The sequence below is a fragment of the Labrus bergylta genome, chromosome 16, assembly GCF_963930695.1.
Source record: "Labrus bergylta chromosome 16, fLabBer1.1, whole genome shotgun sequence".
Classification (NCBI taxonomy): domain Eukaryota; kingdom Metazoa; phylum Chordata; class Actinopteri; order Labriformes; family Labridae; genus Labrus; species Labrus bergylta.
Window position 1 is genome coordinate 2,030,876 of NC_089210.1, and position 19,799 is coordinate 2,050,674.

The 19,799-nt window shown below is 45.0% G+C and overlaps 1 protein-coding gene across 2 annotated transcripts in view; it reads left to right on the forward strand.

Annotated features, from left to right (window-relative positions):
• Nucleotides 1-19,182, forward strand: part of LOC110003551 (retinoic acid receptor alpha-B) — a 22,075-nt gene extending 2,893 nt beyond the window's left edge. The window contains exons 1-10 of one of the 2 annotated variants that reach the window (XM_065965175.1): nucleotides 942-2,160; nucleotides 12,672-12,826; nucleotides 13,293-13,434; nucleotides 14,468-14,628; nucleotides 14,728-14,904; nucleotides 15,718-15,922; nucleotides 16,021-16,088; nucleotides 16,734-16,824; nucleotides 17,109-17,230; nucleotides 17,267-19,182. In XM_065965175.1, the coding sequence (XP_065821247.1) occupies nucleotides 1,959-2,160; nucleotides 12,672-12,826; nucleotides 13,293-13,434; nucleotides 14,468-14,628; nucleotides 14,728-14,904; nucleotides 15,718-15,922; nucleotides 16,021-16,088; nucleotides 16,734-16,824; nucleotides 17,109-17,230; nucleotides 17,267-17,446 (1,503 nt within the window). In that variant the 5' untranslated portion in view covers nucleotides 942-1,958 and the 3' untranslated portion in view covers nucleotides 17,447-19,182. Of the gene's footprint in view, nucleotides 1-941; nucleotides 2,161-12,671; nucleotides 12,827-13,292; nucleotides 13,435-14,467; nucleotides 14,629-14,727; nucleotides 14,905-15,717; nucleotides 15,923-16,020; nucleotides 16,089-16,733; nucleotides 16,825-17,108; nucleotides 17,231-17,266 lie in introns of those variants that run through there. The other variant, XM_065965176.1, reaches the window with a different exon arrangement.
• Nucleotides 19,183-19,799: the final 617 nt, after the last annotated feature.

Genomic DNA, 19,799 nt, shown 5'->3' on the forward strand with positions numbered 1-19,799 from the left:
CTCGTATGTCATCAGGAACGTTTTCCTGGCATGCTGTGGGTCCAGTTGTCAGGGAGGGGATTGACAAAAAGGGGTGGGATGAAATATCGATGCAGAAATCTGAAATATCGTCATCCTGATTTGATACAGCCCCTGGTGCCAAATATGATATTTTAAAGGGAACATATTCAAAAGAATCCACTTGTACAGTGTTGTTGAACATATATCTGGTAACCTGAGAGTCTACTGACCCACAAAATGTGAAATAAACCCATCCAGTCCTTTGTTTGTGGTCTGCATAAGTCTTACAACACAGAGAAAAATGCTCTGTTTCAAATGTGTTCTCCTTGTGATGTCACAGTGGGAAATCCCCTCCCCTCCCCTGGTATCGCCACCCATGGACTCCACCCCCAGCCTAGAGCAAAACTGCAAACGACTAACCAATTAGCCAATTCTACTGGCCGACACCCGAAAACATCGAAGTGCGTTTCCTCATCCATGTCTCTAAGTGGTCAAACACACCCCCCCCCCCCCCAAAAACATTGAAAGCACAGATTTAATTTGTGTTAAAACTGAGAGACATTTTTATTGTTGTTTTTTTAAGCTCAAATGTCCATTTAGCTTTTTAAAAAAAAGTTTTTCACAGGGTCATGTTTACCGCCCTGTAGACACTCTGCATTTTAAATAAAATGAAAAAATGAATGAAAAATAAATCTAGAAATGACGTAACACAATCTTTTTGAGATGAAACACAAACTTTTTACGTCATAACGTGATATTAGTGTCATTTTTTTTTTTTTTATCTGGATGACAGCAGAAGGTTGAAAGAAGTCAGAAAGCTCTCTGAAGGCACGCGCGGGGCAGGTAGGTGGAGCTCGTGCGCAGCTGGTGTCACTCATCAAACCAGAGAGAGAGAGAGAGAGAGAGAGGGAGGGGAGAGAGAGAGAGAGAGAGAGAGAGAGAGAGAGAGAGGGAGGGGAGAGAGAGAGAGAGAGAGAGGCCGTCGGGTACAGATCAGGGGTTACCACAGGACACTGCTGCCTGCTCTGCTGCCGGACCTCGACAACGAGCATTAAGACGCGTTCAGGCACAAACTGTGCCGATATCTCGACCAAACTCAGGTTCCCCCTCTCGGATATTCATCTCCACGGACCGACAGACCTTCGTGGCAGTGTGTGTTCAGCGTTTATGTTTCAGCACGGAGTCTTTTCTGTCGTCTCTTTCTCTCTCTGTCTCTCTCCACGGACTGCTGGACCTCACTACTCCTCGTCCACTCCTGCTCGGCGTTCATTCACTGCATGCATGGAGAAGGACAGGCAGTATACCAGCTGGGACACAAAGGAGTAGTCTTCCAGTGCAGGAGATAGTTCGCCTCCTTCCAGCGCGGATTAGCACGCGATATAACAATTACATAATCGTGTTTTAGTCGGTGTTCAAATGCAGCGACAAACTGCTTCGATCGACTAAAGGGACGTGAAGGTCGCTGCAAACTCCTAACAACTGAAGTGTGTTTTACTAGAAAGCTAATGTTCCTGTATTTCTTTGTGTGTTTTAATTCAGAATAACTAGTAGTTACTTCTGCAACTTTTTTTTTTCGAACATAACAGTTCGATTAATCGAAAAAATCGGTCAAGAAACCACCTTCGATTAGTCGACTTAACTCGTTCCGTTCGAGCAAAGAGGACGAAACAGTCGACAAAAACACGGAAAGACGGGATCCTGCTGGTGCTCTTCCAAAGGCTGAGAGGTCACAGGACCGGTCATCTCTCCTCCTCCTCCTCCTCCTCCTCCTCCTCCTGCTTCTGCACCTCCTCCTCCCGTCAGTCTGTTATGAAGATGTGAACTCTTCCCCCCCTCCTCCCTCTCTTTTTCTCTCCTCACCGTCCTCGACTCTTTGATCTTTTTTCTCCTCCTCCTCCTCCTCCTCCTCTCTTATTTCACCACAAAGAGATCAAACGCGTCTCTCGCGCCTCTCGGGGATGTACGAAAGCGTGGATGTTGTGGGTTTCAGCCCGAGCCCGAGCAGCCCCAGTCCCGGCGGCTCTTTCCTGAGCATGGACTACTACCACAGACCCCCGGGGCTCGGGCCGGAGAAGGGACTCCTGTCCGGGGTGGGAGGACTCCAGCGTCCGTTCGGAGTGTCCCTAGTGACCGGCAGACACTGGAGCGGATCCAGCCACTGTGAGTCTTTAAAGATGATCCTTAACAAAACAACTACAGGGCAGATTCCAATTAGTGTGTGTAGATAATTAAATTTGTTGAAAATGACAGGGGGGGGGGGGGGGGGGGGCTGGCGGGTAAAACCAGTTGCTCGTTCTTTGATATTTGTTGTCAGCTTGAGGGGGGGGATGTGGAGGAATAACTGGCGCACATGCAATCCCCTTCTTTAAGTATCAGGAGCCTTTCAGCCTTTTCTTAACAAGATAGGAAATGAACACAACTTTATGTGACATTCATGCAGCCTCCTCCTCAGGATGTTTTCTTCTCCACTTTCACAGTCTGTGAACCATCACCATGCTGACACATGCTAGGGTTGTCAGGATTTGTAAACTTAAGTACAATGTAGGTAAACATTTTAATGATTTCGGTACATGTTTGGATACCATGGTAACAATAAGAGAGGACCTGGGTGGGCAGTCTGATTTCTGGCTCTTATTTACTGAAAGTTGCCAGAATATTCCTGCAAAGTTTCTACAGTAAATTGCAAATATGTCGGTCTGTTTTGGTTGGAAATAAATCTTAAAGGTGGTTTATTATGTTTCATATCGATACTATTGTATAGATTGTATCGTTTAAAACAAATCTTATCATAAAGGGAGTAAATCGAACATTTTGACGACCTTACTCTGCTGCTCAACTTTATGTTTGCTCGTATTTAAACTCATTCCAACAATATGGAGCGTTTTAATAAGTAGAAATCTGAGGCAGTGAATTTTGGTTAGTTGCAAAATGGCAATCAAACTCCTTCACCCTGTCTGGATTGTACAAAAGCGTGCAAAAGACAGTCCTTTCATTTAAGACAACTTCTGATTAAAAATCGTACTGAGAACCTGTTTTTTGGAAAGTCTTCTTGATGAGTTGTTGATTCTATGGATCATAACATGAATAGAGATTATATCGTTTTAAAACATGTGTTGTAGAAAAGTGTTGAAGCATCAAACATTTCGACATGATGGGCGAGTCTTCTGTCAAAGTTTTGACATCATATTCTTAAAATTACTGAACTCACAATTCAACTTCTGCAAAACTGACTGATAATGAGGTTTCACTCTAAACCGCCTGTGATGTGACTCACTTAATATTTTTAAAATGAGAGTGTTGATTGTCAAAGCAGGATGGCAAAGAGCTGCATTCAGAGTAAAATGTGCAATAATGCATCGACTCCAGGTTTGAAAAAAGCTTTCAGATTTGGTGACACATTACCATCTATACGTTTGCAACAATGGCTTTAGGTTTTGATTCTTTGTGATTCTAGTCTCTTTTGGCAGAAATTCACTGGGGGGGCGTTTAAAACCAGCGTCCATCGCCTTTATGTCCGACAGTGACTCGAGGCGTACTCCTCCTTTCTTTACTCGCTCCCTGACAGATTCTTCTTCTTCATTTTTCATCGTTGACTTTCATGAACAAACTTTGGTTTTCACAGAAATACAGCACAGGACACTTAGCAGAGCAACGAGACTTGAGTGCGGTCAGATGGGGCGCCCTTAGGGAGTTTTCCTACTGTCATTGCAAAATTTGCACGTTTTGAGCCCCTCCTTTGGTTTAAATTTGTTAGCTCTCAGGAAGTGGGGGGGCTCCTGACCTGTAGGGGGCCTCAAGCAGAGCCTCTGTGTTTATATTTGTCGGACGTTTACTTAAAATGTGTCTTACAATCTGCACCCCGAACAAAATCAGTTTCCTATCAAACATGAGAATCAGAGCAGAAAGCTGAGAGGTTGAACTCTGGATAATGTTCATAGATTTTCTTTTGAAATGACCTTGACTGAAAATCTGATCATGGAAGTAGCTGTAGATAAGCTTTTCTATAAATCTCACATTTTAATCCCTCGTGTGCGGCTCCAGTCCGTTCACATATTTTAAGCCGCTGCTGCAGGTTTTTTTAGTCGATGAGCAGCGATCACTTGGAAACGCTGGACCCGAGGTCAGGACAGGCCAGATTTGGTAAATGAGTGCAGGCAGCTGATGACCTACTGAGGCCTTTTAGTCACATAATACACAGCGTAACAACCTCATGGGCGAGGCCTTTAAACCCCTTATAACACAGCTACATGTGTTGGCCCTTTATACAACAGCAAGTTCAGATCAAGTCGTTCGATTGGAGAGATTTTTCCATGAGCGCTGATACAGAGGACAACAACACAGAGACTTTTTAATGTGTGTGTTTCAGTCAGTCTGCACCTTCATATACAAATACTGAAAGATATAGAAACTACTTACAGTTACTGGTTACTAGAGCCCGACCGATTTATCAGCCAGCCGATAATAACGGCCGATATTAGCATAGCATAGCATGTGACTATCGGTATCGGCTAATTGTATTGCTGATTTTACTCGATTTATTCAAATATTCTTGGCGGTAGACAAAGTTTTCCTTCCTGCACATAGACTGTGCGTGTGTGTGTGTGTGTGTGTGTGTTTACTGCACAAGATATTCTGTCTCCCAGGATGCTTAGCGTAACCTTGACCCGCTGAATCGATGTCAGTAAACCTTCTTCTCATGTACTTCTCTGCTGATCTCCCGTAAAGTAAAAAGTGCTTTAATATGTCAGTTATTGTGACAGCGTTTTTGAATCTGAAAAGTAGGGGCGCCGATGGCCTAGTGGTTAGTTCATGTGTCACACGTACAGAGGCTGTCGTCCTAAGATTTGGCGGCCCAGGTGCAAATCAAACCCGTGGTGCCTTTCCAGCATCTCGCATCAAGTTAAATGAAGCTATGCTAACAAAAAGCTAACCTCAGTAATCAATCATTAATCGCATTTCATATCACAATCGCCATTCTGAAGAATGTCGTCACAACACTTCTTGCAGGCCTCATTTCAGTTAAATCTTCTGTTAGTGAGCGGCTCATTTGTCTCTGCCTGCCTTATAAATGCATGATCACGGGTAACTGGTGCCAATCCCAGCATGCACTGGGTGAGCGCCCCCCCCCCCCCCCCCCTGCACAGGTTCCCCCCTCCATCACATGACGACGACCTCATAAACACAAACACACTGTGAGCTGATGTTACCACCTCTTTCCGGTGTCCCAGGCAGTCAGCTGCAATGTGTGACGGTAACTGAAGCGTGATGTCACTGTGACATCACCCTCGCACGGCCGAGTTTAAGTCATAAAGAGAGAGAGAGAGAGAGAGAGAGAGAGAGAGTGGTGAGAAAACAAAGGGACAGAGAGACAAATAACAGCGCGAGAGGGAAGTGCTCGTAAATTCAAGCTGTGAAGACAGGATTGCCCTCAGTGTGTGTGTGTGTGTGTGTGTGTGTGTGTGTGTGTGTGTGTGTGTGTGTGTGTGTGTGTGTGTGTGTGTGTGTGTGTGTGTGTGTGTGTGTGTGTGTGTGTGTGTGTGTGTGTGTGTGTGTGTGTGTGTGTGTGTGTGTCTTTATGCGTGCCTGGAATGAAGAGACTAACAGGTTAAAGGCCAAAGGTCTTACTCAATGCAGGCGAGCACACACACTGAGCCTCCTCTGCTTCAGCGACATGTAAGCAGTGGCGGGGGGGGGGGGATAGTACTTCACTGTGTGTGTGTGTGTGTGTGTGTGTGTGTGTGTGTGTGTGTGTTGGGTGTGTTCCAGAGCAATGACTCACTGACAATTGGGAAGTGACCTACATCCCTCCCTCTCTTTATTTCTTCTTCTATCTGCCTCTTTCTTTCCTGTGTCAGCTGCTCAGTCATCATTTCCCCGCACTGAATGACCTCTCTCTCTGTCTGCTGGACACAAAGACACACACACACACACACACACACACACATACACACACACACACACACACACACACACACACACACACACACACACACACACACACACACACACACACTCTCTCTCTCTCTCTCACAGTTTGTCTGGGAATGTGAGGGTGTACTGACTAAGTTTGACCTAAGTGTGAATGTGTGAAAAAGGGAGGAGGTGGACGGTTGTGTGTCAGTGTTTGTATCTGTGAGATGTCTGCAGATATCTGTGTGTGTGTGTGTGTGTGTGTGTGTGTGTGTGTGTGTGTGTGTGTGTGTGTGTGTGTGTGTGTGTGTGTGTGTGTGTGTGTGTGTGTGTGTGTGTGTGTGTGTGTGTGTGTGTGTGTGTGTGTGTGTGTGTGTACGGGTTCACACGGCCATCAGATAAATATTAAAGGGATGGCAATGGAAAGCTGGTTATTAATTCATTCATTTTAGAAAGTCTTCTTGCAGGCTTTTTTTTGAGCTGCAGAGAAACAACATCTGTCGAGTCACATTTTCACATCTTTTGGTGTTTATTGCAGACAGAATAAAGAAGACAGAGAACAACACTTAACCATGTCTGCTATGAGGTCGAAGCACGTCGTGACTCTAAGAAGTTAAATCAAATCTTCCATGATCAAAATGTACAAATTGTAAAATACCGAGCGAGTACCTTTCGAGCTCTAGAGCTCACTGTAACAAGGACGAGATGTGATCGCTGTCTTTGTTGCTTTATTAACTTTATTAGAGCGACGCGTTTCGACCTCTGACCTTCATCGGGCGTCATCCTTCATTTTGGTTGTACAACCCGGCTCAAGTGAAACCTTTTTGTAAAACATAAACACAGACATGGATAAGACAGCTGAAGAGAGACAGGGCCGAGGTCGGACTCTAACCCGCAGCCGTTGCGACGCAGACTATAGCCTTTGTACATAGGATGAGCGTCATAACTGCTAGGCTAACCGGCGCCCCTCATGACGATTATTTAAAGTCTTTATATGTGATTTTTTTTACACTTAAATATATAAATCAAGTATCTCCTCTGAAAATAACTCTGTGAGTCATGACTGTCTACAATGGGTGTAACACCCGAGTCCCACTGTCTGTGATGTTTTCAGAGTTTTCAGAGTCCTATCTTCACTTTGTTTACATCGCCAGGATGGCCGGCTGACTCCTCCCCTCGTGTATAAAAGTTGTTTAATTGAGGGACTAGAGAAAAGAAGAATAACATACTGTACTCACTGCTTAACTGTGTTTCTAGATCACGCTCATTTCAGGTAAATTTACATGCAGTGTGAAGATACCAGCATAATAAAGATCGCTAGCATTAGCATGCTAACACAACAATGCAGCGCGAGTTGTTTTGGTTTCATGCTGGTGCTCAAGGGCGACATCTGCTGGATATGAAGCTTTTAAAGCCATGATCCCCTGACGAGTCCAGATAAAATGTGTATTGTTGGAAGGTTTTTTTTGGAAGGTTCCTAAAACACCTGCAACGGGTTTTTAATATTTATAAAGTCCAGAAGCTGCTGCAGAATCAGATAATTCATCAGTGCAACATCTGACCAAATGAACCCGGCAGATTCCTGGAGGGCTGAACAGTTAGTCTTCAAAAAAAAAAAAAAAAAAGCACATGTGCTCACGATGTAAATAAGAAGAGTTGAGTGATCAGAGGCCGCCCTCTGAGCTCAAAGAGAAATCCGTCTATTCAGGAAGTGAACATCACTTGACATCAGATTTTATTTAAAAAAACAGCTTAACCCAACATCGACGAGCGTTCAACTGAAGTGACCTGAGACACTTTAGCGTGACCTTAAACGCAGGCAGATAACGTTAGCATAAAGCCACACAATGAAATGCATTTAGTTTTACACTCCTCTATTAACCGCCTTTAAAGTGACCTTCTTCACCTTTGGAAAGCTTTCAGAGGAGATCAAGAGGAGGGGGGGAGGGGGGGGGCACTACTGCTGGTATCTACACTGCAAGCTACCTAAGAATATTACTCTTGTTTGAATGGAAAGGTAGATCATTTAGCGAGCTAGCACAAGCTAATCGCTGTTTGTCACCTTCCTGTCCAACAGGAAGCAGACGTGGGTAAAGCCAACCAAAGGTCCATCCATTAACCTTACCACTTTTCCTGTTCAAGGTCACAGGGGGGGCTTAGGCCGATCCACACTTTTGTCGGGATGAGAGCGCAGGGTTACACCCTGGACTGATCACCTGTCAATCACAGCGCTGACATATAGAGACAGACAACCAGACACACCCACACATACGGGCAGTTAAGAGTCACCACTTAACCTAACGAGCATGTCTTTGGACTGTGGGAGGAAGAGAGGCTCCTGTCAGATGGGGATTCAAACCAGGAACCTCCTCGGCAACAGCGCCCACCACTGCACCACCGTTTAGCCCGCCAACCAAAGGTTCACCGTCATTTTTAGAACAAGCTGTATCTGCTTTGTGTTCTCTCTCCTGAGTCGCTTCCTCCGTGTCCACAATCAAACCGGCTTTGAATCTCATCACGTCCCTGAATTGTATCCACCCCTAAACTCACCTGCTGTGCTGTCATTGGCTGCAGGAAACACCCAGAAACGTCATGTCTCAACCAAAACAAAACAAAGAGGTCTACACTCTCTCCCCCCCCCCCCCCCCCCCCCCCCCCCCCACTACGCTCAGCCAATGAAAGGCGTCTGATCCAACCTTCACAACAGGGTCCTAAGTCTCTGACTAGACTCTTCTCCTCTGTCGCCCCCCGGTGGTGGAATGAACTTCCAAACTCCCTCTGCACCTTTAAGAAAAAGCTAAAGACCCAGCTCTTTCATGAATACCTACTAACTTAATGATGATGGTCTCCATATTATTGATGATGATGATGGTAATGACGATGGTTTTTGTTTGATAACGATGACTTATAAGATGGTTTCTATACTGATTAGAGCTCTCAAGAACTGCCCTCAATGTTGTGCTTTGCCTCTGGTCACTTCCTGTCAGCACCTGTGTGTCCAATCAGACTCAAAGCTGATCGTTTGCTCTTACTCACATTGTTCCCTTTTTTCTAGATCCTTGCTTGTGTTGTTCTTACTCTCTGATGTACGTCGCTTTGGAGAAAAGAATCTGCTAAGTGAATTGTAGAATTGTAGAAGAATCAGAATCTGAGGACTGAGTCTCTGCAGACACAGTCACCACCACACATGTACGGAGGCCCAGAAGGGAGGATTGAGCAGCTTTACTTTAGGATAAGTTTTTATTTTATATCTTAAGGAAGAAGCTGCTGACTCTGTCTTGAAGTTGTAGCAGAACAAATAAAGCGTTTACATTAACATGGTGTTTGTCTGGACGCAACACAACAAACAAACAAACACCCTAAACAAACAGTCAAGCTGGTAATCTATACTCATTTAAATATTTAAGTGCGGTATTGAAAGTTCTGGACACTGCTTTATCCTCACAAATCATTAACTGGATCATTTGTTCGGTGTCGGTCTTTGAATCAAAGGCCTCCATATTGTCTCAAATCGGCACTGCTGAGTATGAAATGGAAGGCCTTATAACCTCCGTCTTATCCAATCAGCAGCGCTCCTTTTTCTTTTCCTCTGAGGTCTTCATGTCTTCATCACATCTCGGTCTGTGTTTGTTCGACGTGTCCGGCTCTGATCTCTCCTCTTCTTTTCTCTCTCTGTGTAAACAGCAGAGCAGCAGAGGGGAGCTGAGTCTCCTCCAAACAGGAATGTCTGGTATGGCCTCTAACGCAGGGGGAGGGGAGCAGTGTGTGTGTGTGTGTGTGTGTGTGTGTGTGTGTGTGTATTGGTGTGGAAGCGTGTTGGGTTAGAGGTCAGAGGGGGCACAGTGAGAGAGAGAGAGGGGAGGAGGAGGGGCGTGTTGGATGGTCCCGGTGTTTGAATCTGGACGGTCAGGGTGTTAGAAGGTGTCAGATCAGGTGTGTGAACAGAAACCCAACAAACAGAACGAGACAGGACGCTGAGTTTAGAGAGAGAGTCGTTAATAAGCTCCTAACGAGGAGGTGACATGATATAAAGTTTGACAGAAGATCGACGATTTCAGTTTGAATGTTGAACGACTGCAGTTTATTTCACCTCAGCTCAGCGTTAGGATTTAACATGCAGGGAGGCTGCACTTCAGACCACCCAGACCTTTAAAGGTGACATATCCTCTTCTTCAGTTTAAATGAGTATCAGAGCTCCTCAAAACAGTTTCTTGTTCTAAATCCACTCTGATCCTGTATTTGATCATGTCTATAAACCCCTCTATTTCAGCCCTGCTCAGAACAGGCTGTTTCTGTGTCTGTACCTTTAAATATGTAAATGAGCTGTGTCTGACCACACCCCCTCTCTGGAAGGACTTGGGTGTCTCTGGTCTTTCTCGCTCCATGTCCTATTGTTTACGGTGAGAAGGCAGACTCAGAGGGCAGAACAAACTCCTAGCTGTGGGAGTGTCACCCACCTGGGGGAGGGGCTACTGCCCTTTGTGATGTCATGAAGGGAGAATCTCCAAACGGCCTGTTTGAGCACACATTTTCTGAAAAGTGGAGCAGGTAGAAGACAGAGAGGATGAACTTTTCTCATCATTGGGGGGTTTGTAGACGGACTAGAGGAACATGGTGAAGTGTGTGTTGTGTAATATGTGACCTTTTAAGAGATGACGGTACAATTTGAATTACATGTTAGATGTCGTAATAATGAGATAAAATCATGGTGTGTGATACACACTGAGTCACGCTCTGCTGCTGACGGTTGGACAGAAAGTCGCAAATCAGGGACTTTTATGCGTTAATTCTTCTTCTTTTTATCAGGAAACTCATACGTACAGCTCCTTGAATTTGTGATGTTGCAATCAACATAATCTATTCAGCTTCAACCAATCTCTGTCTGCGGGCACTGTGTTGACCTTATTTGGTCAAATCACCTCAAACATTCTGCAAGTGTGAATGATTTCCACGAAAATATGAGTCCTTGTGTTTCAGTGATGCCCTGGTAGTAACATAGGCCGTGAATAATCATAAGGACGAAGCCTGAGTGACGTCACACACAGGGGGCGCTGGAGTCCCATCGATGGCGGTCTCCATGCTGGAAATGCTGTCTCAGCAACTTTCAGTCGACCTAACGACAGACTGATAGCGATAAGTAAGGTCTTTTACCTGCTTTTTGTAAAGTGTCTCGAGATAACACTTCTTAAGAGCTGACGCTACACAAATACAAATTGATTGATTGATTGATGGAGCTGAGGAGGCGGGTTTTAAGCCTCCTGACAAACAGCTACAACGCACACTGAAGGCTGGAGGTGTTAGCAATGCTAACGTTAGCCACACTCAAACTTCAAACTATTAGCGCTTGATGATGATGATGGTAATGACGATGGTTTTTGTTTGATAACGACGACTTATAAGATGGTTGTAGATTTGTAGCTTTCATTCACACTTGCAGAAAACTCCTGATATTTGAGAGAGAGAGAGAGAGAGAGAGAGATAAAGCTCATTTAAATTTAGAGAAGAGAGAGAGAGAGAGAGAGAGAGAGAGATAAAGCTCATTTGAATTTAGAGAAGAGAGAGAGAGAGAGAGAGAGAGAGATAAAGCTCATTTGAATTTAGAGAAGAGAGAGAGAGAGAACAGTCTCAACGTGTTTGTGCAATTTAAACCGAGTGCAGGAGTCTGTCTGCAACTTTTGGTCCTTAAAAACAAAAAAACGACCCAATATGAGTGCAGAGGACTTTTTTTTTATTTTCGCTGTAGTATTGAAACTGTCTTTGATATCTTTGGATTTTTCTAGTATCATAAAAAAGTTTAAAAATCTGGTATCATGATAGATTTTAAATAAAGCTAAATGGTCGTTAGAAGACGCCTCTGGAGGACTCTGATGGACTGCGTTCCACCCGTTCTCCTCTCAACACGATCTGTTTTCCAAACCGATGTGTGCTCAAACAGGATTATACTCCTCGCACTATAAACAGAAACCAGGACATACAGAATCTGTTTCATCCTGCAGAATCTGTGAATAGAGATTAAGGTGCAGCAAAGACGGATTGAGCAGCTTCATCTTCCTTTTTTATAAAACCAAACACGCTCAGTCTTCCATCAGATATCGTGGGGTACAAATATGGAATTCCAAAAGACACGTTGTTAACAGCTCTTCGTCTACAGAGATTTTTAAAATGAAACTGTCTTCACATTTCACACCAGGTCAAACTTTTGCATATATATATACGACGGAGGATTAGGGCCACGCTAAGAACATTTTTTTTTTTATTTCGAGATAAAAGTCGTAAATTTACGAGAATAAAGTCGTAAACTCAAAATGTATTATTTTTTTATTTTTTATCCTTTTATCCTCCTATTTTTCCTTTTCTTCTATCAACTCACTCATTCATTCCCTTTTTAATAGATTAATACCTGTTTCATTTTGCTGATAGAGGGAATTTTAACCCTCTATCTGTCTAAGTGTGTCTAAGTGTGTGTGTATGAATACGTGTTTAGGTTACTGTATATGTGTTTATATTCAATTTTGTTTTGAAATTGTGTAAATCGATTTGCTTAGTTGATTTATTTGTCTCTTAAGAGGTGAGGTCCCTTCCTGACACACCTTTTATGTTTTTGTTAATCCTATTTTGATGTCTTCTTTCATGTGTGCTTCTAAATAAATAAATGTCAGAAGCCGCAGCACGCTGCAGGGGGGCCGATGCATGCAATTCAAACGTCTCTGCAGAATGACTGAGCGTAACTCTCTCTGATGTCCGCTCCTCCTCCTCCGCAGCTATCGAGACGGAGAGCACGAGTTCAGGAGAGGACCTGCTCGTCCCCGGCCCCCACTCACCTCCAGCTCCTCCCCGAGTCTACAAACCCTGCTTCGTGTGTCAGGACAAATCTTCAGGATACCACTACGGAGTCAGCGCCTGCGAGGGCTGTAAGGTAAGAGGCTAAATATACACTGAGACAACACACACACACACACACACACACACACACACACACACACACACACACACACACACACACACACAACAACACTAAGCAGGTTACACTTAGAAAACCTGAATGAAAAATAGCCGCAGAGAGCTTGTGAGCTTATTGAGTGTTTGCATAATGTTTCAGCTGAGAGGTCATAACCTTTACACCTCCCCCAGGATCTGTAAGCCTCTTTACTTATTTTAATCCTACACACACACACACACACACACACACACACACACACTGAATCTGTGCATGCAATTAGAATATAGTCTGATATCTGTGAGCTCGTGTTCAGGCCCTCGTCCTCTCAGACTCCCCTCACCACTCAGGCTTTCAAAATAAGAGCACCTGCATTATGCTCTCTGTCTCTATGATTCATTCACTTTATTGTCTGAATCTGTGTGTGTGTGTGTGTGTGTGTCAGGGTTTCTTTCGGAGGAGCATCCAGAAGAACATGGTGTACACGTGTCACCGAGACAAAGTCTGCGTCATAAACAAGGTGACGAGGAACCGCTGCCAGTCCTGCCGGCTGCAGAAATGCCTCGACGTGGGCATGTCCAAAGAGCGTACGTAAAAAGTTCATTAGATGTCCTGTTCTGAGGTGTCTTTACTGAAGAGGTGAATGTTTGTTTGACCTTTGAATGACTTTGTAGGTTTGCACCAGTGAAGCACAACACCGAGCAGAAGGCGACCTTTTTTTTTTTTTTACAGCAGGAGAAAGAAAACAGATTCTCTGCAACAGCTCGTTTTAAACCTTGATATCTGTCTCCCTCTAGTGGCTGTTCTATGTTAACACATGCTCTGTAAACCAAGCATCACTACTTTAAAGGCTTAATATGTGATTTTTCACACTTAAATGTAGAAATCAAGTATCTCCTCTGAAAATAACTCTGTGAGTCATGACTGTCTACAATGGGTGTAACACCCGAGTCCCACTGTCTGTGATGTTTTCAGAGTCCTATCTTCACTTTGTTTACATCGCCAGGACGGCCGGCTGACTCCTCCCCTCGTGTATAAAAGTTGTTTAATTGAGGGACTAGAGAAAAGAAGAATAACATACTGTACTCACTGCTTAACTGTGTTTCTAGATCACGCTCATTTCAGGTAAATTTACATGCAGTGTGAAGATACCAGCATGATAAAGAGCGCTAGCATTAGCATGCTAACACAACAATACAGCACCAGTTGTTTTGGTTTCATGCTGGTGCTCAAGGGCGACATCTGCTGGATCAAAACATCACATATAAAGCCTTTAAAACAAGCAGAATCGTTCATTATGGAACATCTGCTTTATTTAAGTCTTAAGCAGTTTCAACATCTGCACTCCTGGAAGTTTCTAGAGGATTTCAGGAGGACGGCTCCGGATATATTCTGCTGATCTGGTTTTTCACTCTTAAACCTCACAGATCTTTTCACAGGCTTTGTAGGACTGAAGATGGCGAGTATGCCTCCTTTTTTGTGCCCTCATTATGTGGACGTTTTAAAAGCTGAAGAAAAAAGAGTAGAAAGGATTCTGACACGAGAAGCTGGTGGGAAGATGAGATACACACTGAGACGTTTGTTGGTGATGTTAAACTTTTGTTGTGTTTTTTTGTTCAGTGGTGAGGAACGACAGGTCGAAGAAGAAGAAGGAGGAGAAGAGGCTGATGGAGGTGGAGATCTACGTCCTGTCTGCAGACACGGAGCAGATGATCGAACGAGTCCGACAAGCCCATCACGACACGTTCCCCTCCCTGCGTCAGCTGGGGAAATACACAACGGTACACACACACACTCTGACATTTCACCAACCTATCACAGCGCTGCGCTGCTTTCAGACTTGTGGAAAAAAAACACTGCATCGTCTTGTCTTTTCTCAGAGTAACAGCTCGGAGCACCGGGTCCCTCTGGACGTGAGTCTCTGGGACAAGTTCAGCGAGCTGTCCACCAAATGCATCATCAAGACGGTGGAGTTCGCCAAGCAGCTGCCGGGCTTCACCACGCTCACCATCGCTGATCAGATCACCCTGCTCAAAGCCGCCTGCCTCGACATACTGGTGAGTTCATCACTGAAGAAAACACAAATCAGACTGAAGGGGCTCGATTCCCCTGCAAATATTTTTACCTGAAGGATATGACGGCAAAATAAACAGCGACATGTCTGTGGGGTAAACGTCATCACCTTTACCTCACACTCTGTTTGGGTAAACTCCACCGCTACGTAAAGGGCGGAGCAGCGGCTCAGCTCAGGGAACGACTGCAGAGCGCCTGATTTCTGTCTCTTTAAAGTCTTTATATGCGATCTTTTTGATCCAGCAGATGTCGCCCTTGAGCACCAGCATGAAACCAAAACAACTCGCGCTGCATTGTTGTGTTAGCATGCTAATGCTAGCGATCTTTATTATGCTGGTATCTTCACACTGCATGTAAATTTACCTGAAATGAGCGTGATCTAGAAACACAGTTAAGCAGTGAGTACAGTATGTTATTCTTCTTTTCTCTAGTCCCTCAATTAAACAACTTTTATACACGAGGGGAGGAGTCAGCCGTCCTGGCGATGTAAACAAAGTGAAGATAGGACTCTGAAAACTCTGAAAACATCACAGACAGTGGGACTCGGGTGTTACACCCATTGTAGACAGTCATGACTCACAGAGTTATTTTCAGAGGAGATACTTGATTTCTACATTTAAGTGTGAAACATAGAAAGACTTTAAAAGTGTAAGCATTAGTTTTAAAATCAATCAGAAAGAGAAGATGAAAACAGAAGTCCTTGGAACCTGATATTTGGTAAACGTCGTGGCTCAGAATTAAAAAGCGTCTAAACATTTTCCTTTCAATTATTCACCTCTTAATGTTTTTTTTCTCAGATTCTCAGGATCTGCACGCGCTACACGCCCGACCAGGACACCATGACCTTCTCCGACGGTCTGACCCTGAACCGCACTCAGATGCACAACGCCGGGTTCGGGCCGCTCACCGACCTCGTGTTCTCCTTCGCTAACCAGCTGCTCCCTCTGGAGATGGACGACGCAGAGACGGGCCTGCTCAGCGCCATCTGCCTGCTCTGTGGAGGTACTGCACTTTTATTCCCTCGGGGACAAATAAACTGAATGAATAAAATGAAGTGTTGGGAGTCATTGTGCATCTCTGTGTGTTTGGTGTTTGTGCAGACCGACAGGACCTGGAGCAGTCCGATAAGGTGGAAGTTCTTCAGGAGCCGATCGTTGAAGCCTTAAAGGTCAGACTTCTGATCATTAGTACGCTGCTATGTTGGTTCAAATCCGACCTCTGGCTCCTCTCCTTCATATCAGTCCTCATTCTCTCACCCTGATTTCCTGCTCCGTCCACTGACCGATCAAATAAAGGCAGAAAAGTCCAAACATGAATCTTAAAGCAGAAATCAGGCAGAAGTGTGGAGTGCTATCGTGACTCTGCAACAAACACATATTAACACAAATGTTCTGCAGATTTCCTCAAACAAATCACACAGATAAATCCTGTTTATTACAAATCAACCGGCCACAGAGTCAGGACAATGAGGACTGGTAACGACTCGCAGGTTGCAACACACAGGGGCCCCAGCAGAGGGCGCTTATGTCACAAACAAATCCCCTGTCCAGGTGGAACGCTGATCAGAACTCAGGACAAATAGCATTCACACAATTAGAAGAAATAAGGACAGACGATTGAATAAGAGGAGTGTAAGAGAGGCTTGGATACAGTTTTTTTTTTCATCCTGCAGCCAGAAATGCAAAGTGTGAAAACAGGATTCACAGATCCTGCATGATGATGTAATCCTCCTCAGGTTGGATATGTTAATGAATGAATAGATCATGTGACAACCATATTTATAACTCTCCTCTCCTTCGTTGTTTTTGTGCAGATGTATGTGAGGAGGAGGAGGCCGGAGAAACCCTGCATGTTCCCCAAGATACTGATGAAGATTACTGACCTGAGGAGCATCAGTGTGAAGGGTGAGACACACACACACACACACACACACACACACACACACACACACACACACACACACACACACACACACACACACACACACACACACTCACTCACTAGAGGCCTTCTGCACACTCATGTTTTGTTCCTTCTGTTTTGTGAGATTGTGTTTTCTCATCCTGAACCTCCTCTCTCTCTCTCTCTCTCTCTCTCTCTCTCGCTCTCTCTCTCTCGCTCTCGCTCTCTCTCGCTCTCTCTCTCTCTCGCTCTCTCTCTCTCTCTCTCTCTCTCTCTCTCCTCACAGGAGCCGAGCGAGTGATCACTCTGAAGATGGAGATCCCCGGCTCCATGCCGCCACTCATCAAGGAGATGCTGGAGAACTCCGAGGGCCTGGAGGGCCAAGGAGCTGCAGGGGGGAAAGGAGCTGCGGGGGGGAAAGGAGCTGCGGGGGGGAAAGGAGCGGCAGGGGGGAAAGGAGGAGGAGGGAAAAGCAGAGGAGGAGACGGAGGAGGAGACGGAGGAGGAGACGGAGAAGGAGACGACTCAGACGTCTCTGATCCTCCTTCATCACCAAAATCCGATCCCTCTCTGAGCATGAGCCCCGCGTCCTGCTCCCCTTCTTCCCCCCCGGACTCCACCTGAAGTCCTACCGTCAGCACGCTTTCTACACACAGCACCGCCCTGTGGCACAGCTTGGTACTGCAAGGGAAAACTGTCAACAATGCAGAGAGTCACAGCAGATTAAAACAACAACATCACCTAATGAAAGACGGATAAATCTCAGATTGGATGTTTCTTATTTTTGACGGATTAAGAGAAACTGAAATGTGCTGACGGTTCGATTCCCTGCTCAGACATCACGGTGTGTCAACAGTTAAGGCAATAACACAGGATCACATTTTTTTTATAATGCCTAAGAGCTTCATGAAATGCAGACTGTTTTGGCGTCAACAGGACGCACACAGCAGGGGGTGCCGTGTTCTTTACTACTGAAAACACTGTCTGCTGTAGGAGAGGTGGAGCGTGCAGGAGGAGGAGGACGGTTAAGGGCCACAGCCCCGTTTTCAATACAGAACCAACGTAGTTCAACGTCTGCAGCGCTCTGAGTCAGCAGTTTTTTGTTGCTGCGCTCACACAATTGGAACAGCGTGGCGCTTGTCAGTGTCACTTCTCCCTCACAGACCACTCAAAATTAAGAAGGGGCGGGGCTTCAGATATCAGCTTTATCAACAACACGGCGGAGGAAACGATCGTCTTGACTCGTCTTTTAGAGGGGTTCAACTTCCAGGTCTAGAGGTGCTGGAGCACGGGGCGATATCCAAACAGAATGATCATGACTGAGGGGACGCAGACGTTAGCGTTGCGTAACCTAGCAACAATGAGCGACAGTGAGAGAAGTGCGCTGAACCTGAGGGTTGTGGGCGCCGCCAGCTGAAGACACGGGAGCCCTAAACCCTGCTCTTAAATCTCTACAGCTACGTCTAACGGATGAATCAGCAATAAAAAACACAAGTTCAGAACACGCACGGGTTGGAAACAAAGCTGCAAAACTCTATGCAACATGAACAGAATGACCCGGATCATTTACCCGCTCATATGGACTCAAAACAGACTTCTTACAAGCAGCTGGCCGGTTGACGTCGAGTCAGCAGATTCAGACGTTTTTTCTTCTTCACACATAACCCCTCCTGTAGTTCCCCTGGACATCTTCAGGAGTGCAGGGCATGTATGAAGATCCTGCAAAGTGAAGGATTCCTCTCACCTCACCTCCTTTGTGTACAGAACGCAGAGTCACTATTTGTAAGATATTGTAAATAAAAAGATGCTGTGACAGGTGTCAGACTGAGACGCTCTGATGAGAGAAGATATTTTCCTAAATGTACACGAGTTTATTCTGCACTGTTCAGATTTCTGGCTTTTGCTTTTTCTTGTTTTTGTTCGTTTGAGTATTAATGTATTTCCACTTGTTCCTATGCATCGTATGGAAGAAGAAAAGCTGTGTTTGGTTTGTTCTCAGCTTCAGCACACTGTGAACAAAATGTCACTTTCACGCCTGTTGGTGGACACTCTGAACCAAAGCAGAGCAAAACTCTACGGACCACACGTAGAGATGAATGAAGGTTTTTATGTAGAGGGTCCGGTGCTGTCGCGACACATCCTCAAAATGTACAAAGTGAAGTCTTCATAGCGAGCACCGTGTCCTGTCCTGTAGTGAGGTCACACGGAGACACTGCCTCACCACAGCTTTCTCTCTCTGTCAGGTACAAATCATCATCGTCACTGTCGTCCTCTTTCATGTGCAGCGGGGGTCGAACCCGTTTAAAAGTTTAAAACACAGGACGTTTAATAAAGAGGTGTGGTTTCTGTCTATCCTGAAATGTGTGTGTGTTGGTTTTCTGTGCAAATTTGTGAGATGTAAACAAGTCAAGAGGCAGGTTGGTCATTTTTTAGAAAACTAGCATGATTTTTGGGGTAGCATTGCCTCACTGCTCCTTCTAAAGCCACGCCCCCTCACTAACCTCAGCTCATCGCTTGCATCATCGCCTCGATGTGATGAAGGCATGGATAACTTTAAACAAACAAGTAAAAAACTTTGTATTCATTTTGTCGGGCTGTAATGCCGTCATACACTTACATTCAGTATTTTAAGCGTGCAAAGATCATTTACGTAAAGGAGCAGTATGTAACTCTGACACCTAGTGGTTCAAATGGGTACTGCAGTCTAAATTCTAAACATTGTAGAGCCGTCTCTCCCCCAGCCATGTGGTGGACTCTGAAGCTTCAGTGTTTATCCAGCTCTGCATGGGTCTGTAAACCTTTCTGTGTTCTAACCTCTCTCCATTTTTCAAAAGCATCTCCAATATTGATCCTAGTTTGAGCACGTTTCTGCTCGTGGAGCTTATTAGAAACATGCAGAGGCTTTTTAGGTCGGGTACAATCACTTCTATCTGAACCACTTCTCTTGCCCGCTTCCATCGCTGCAACACCTGTTGAC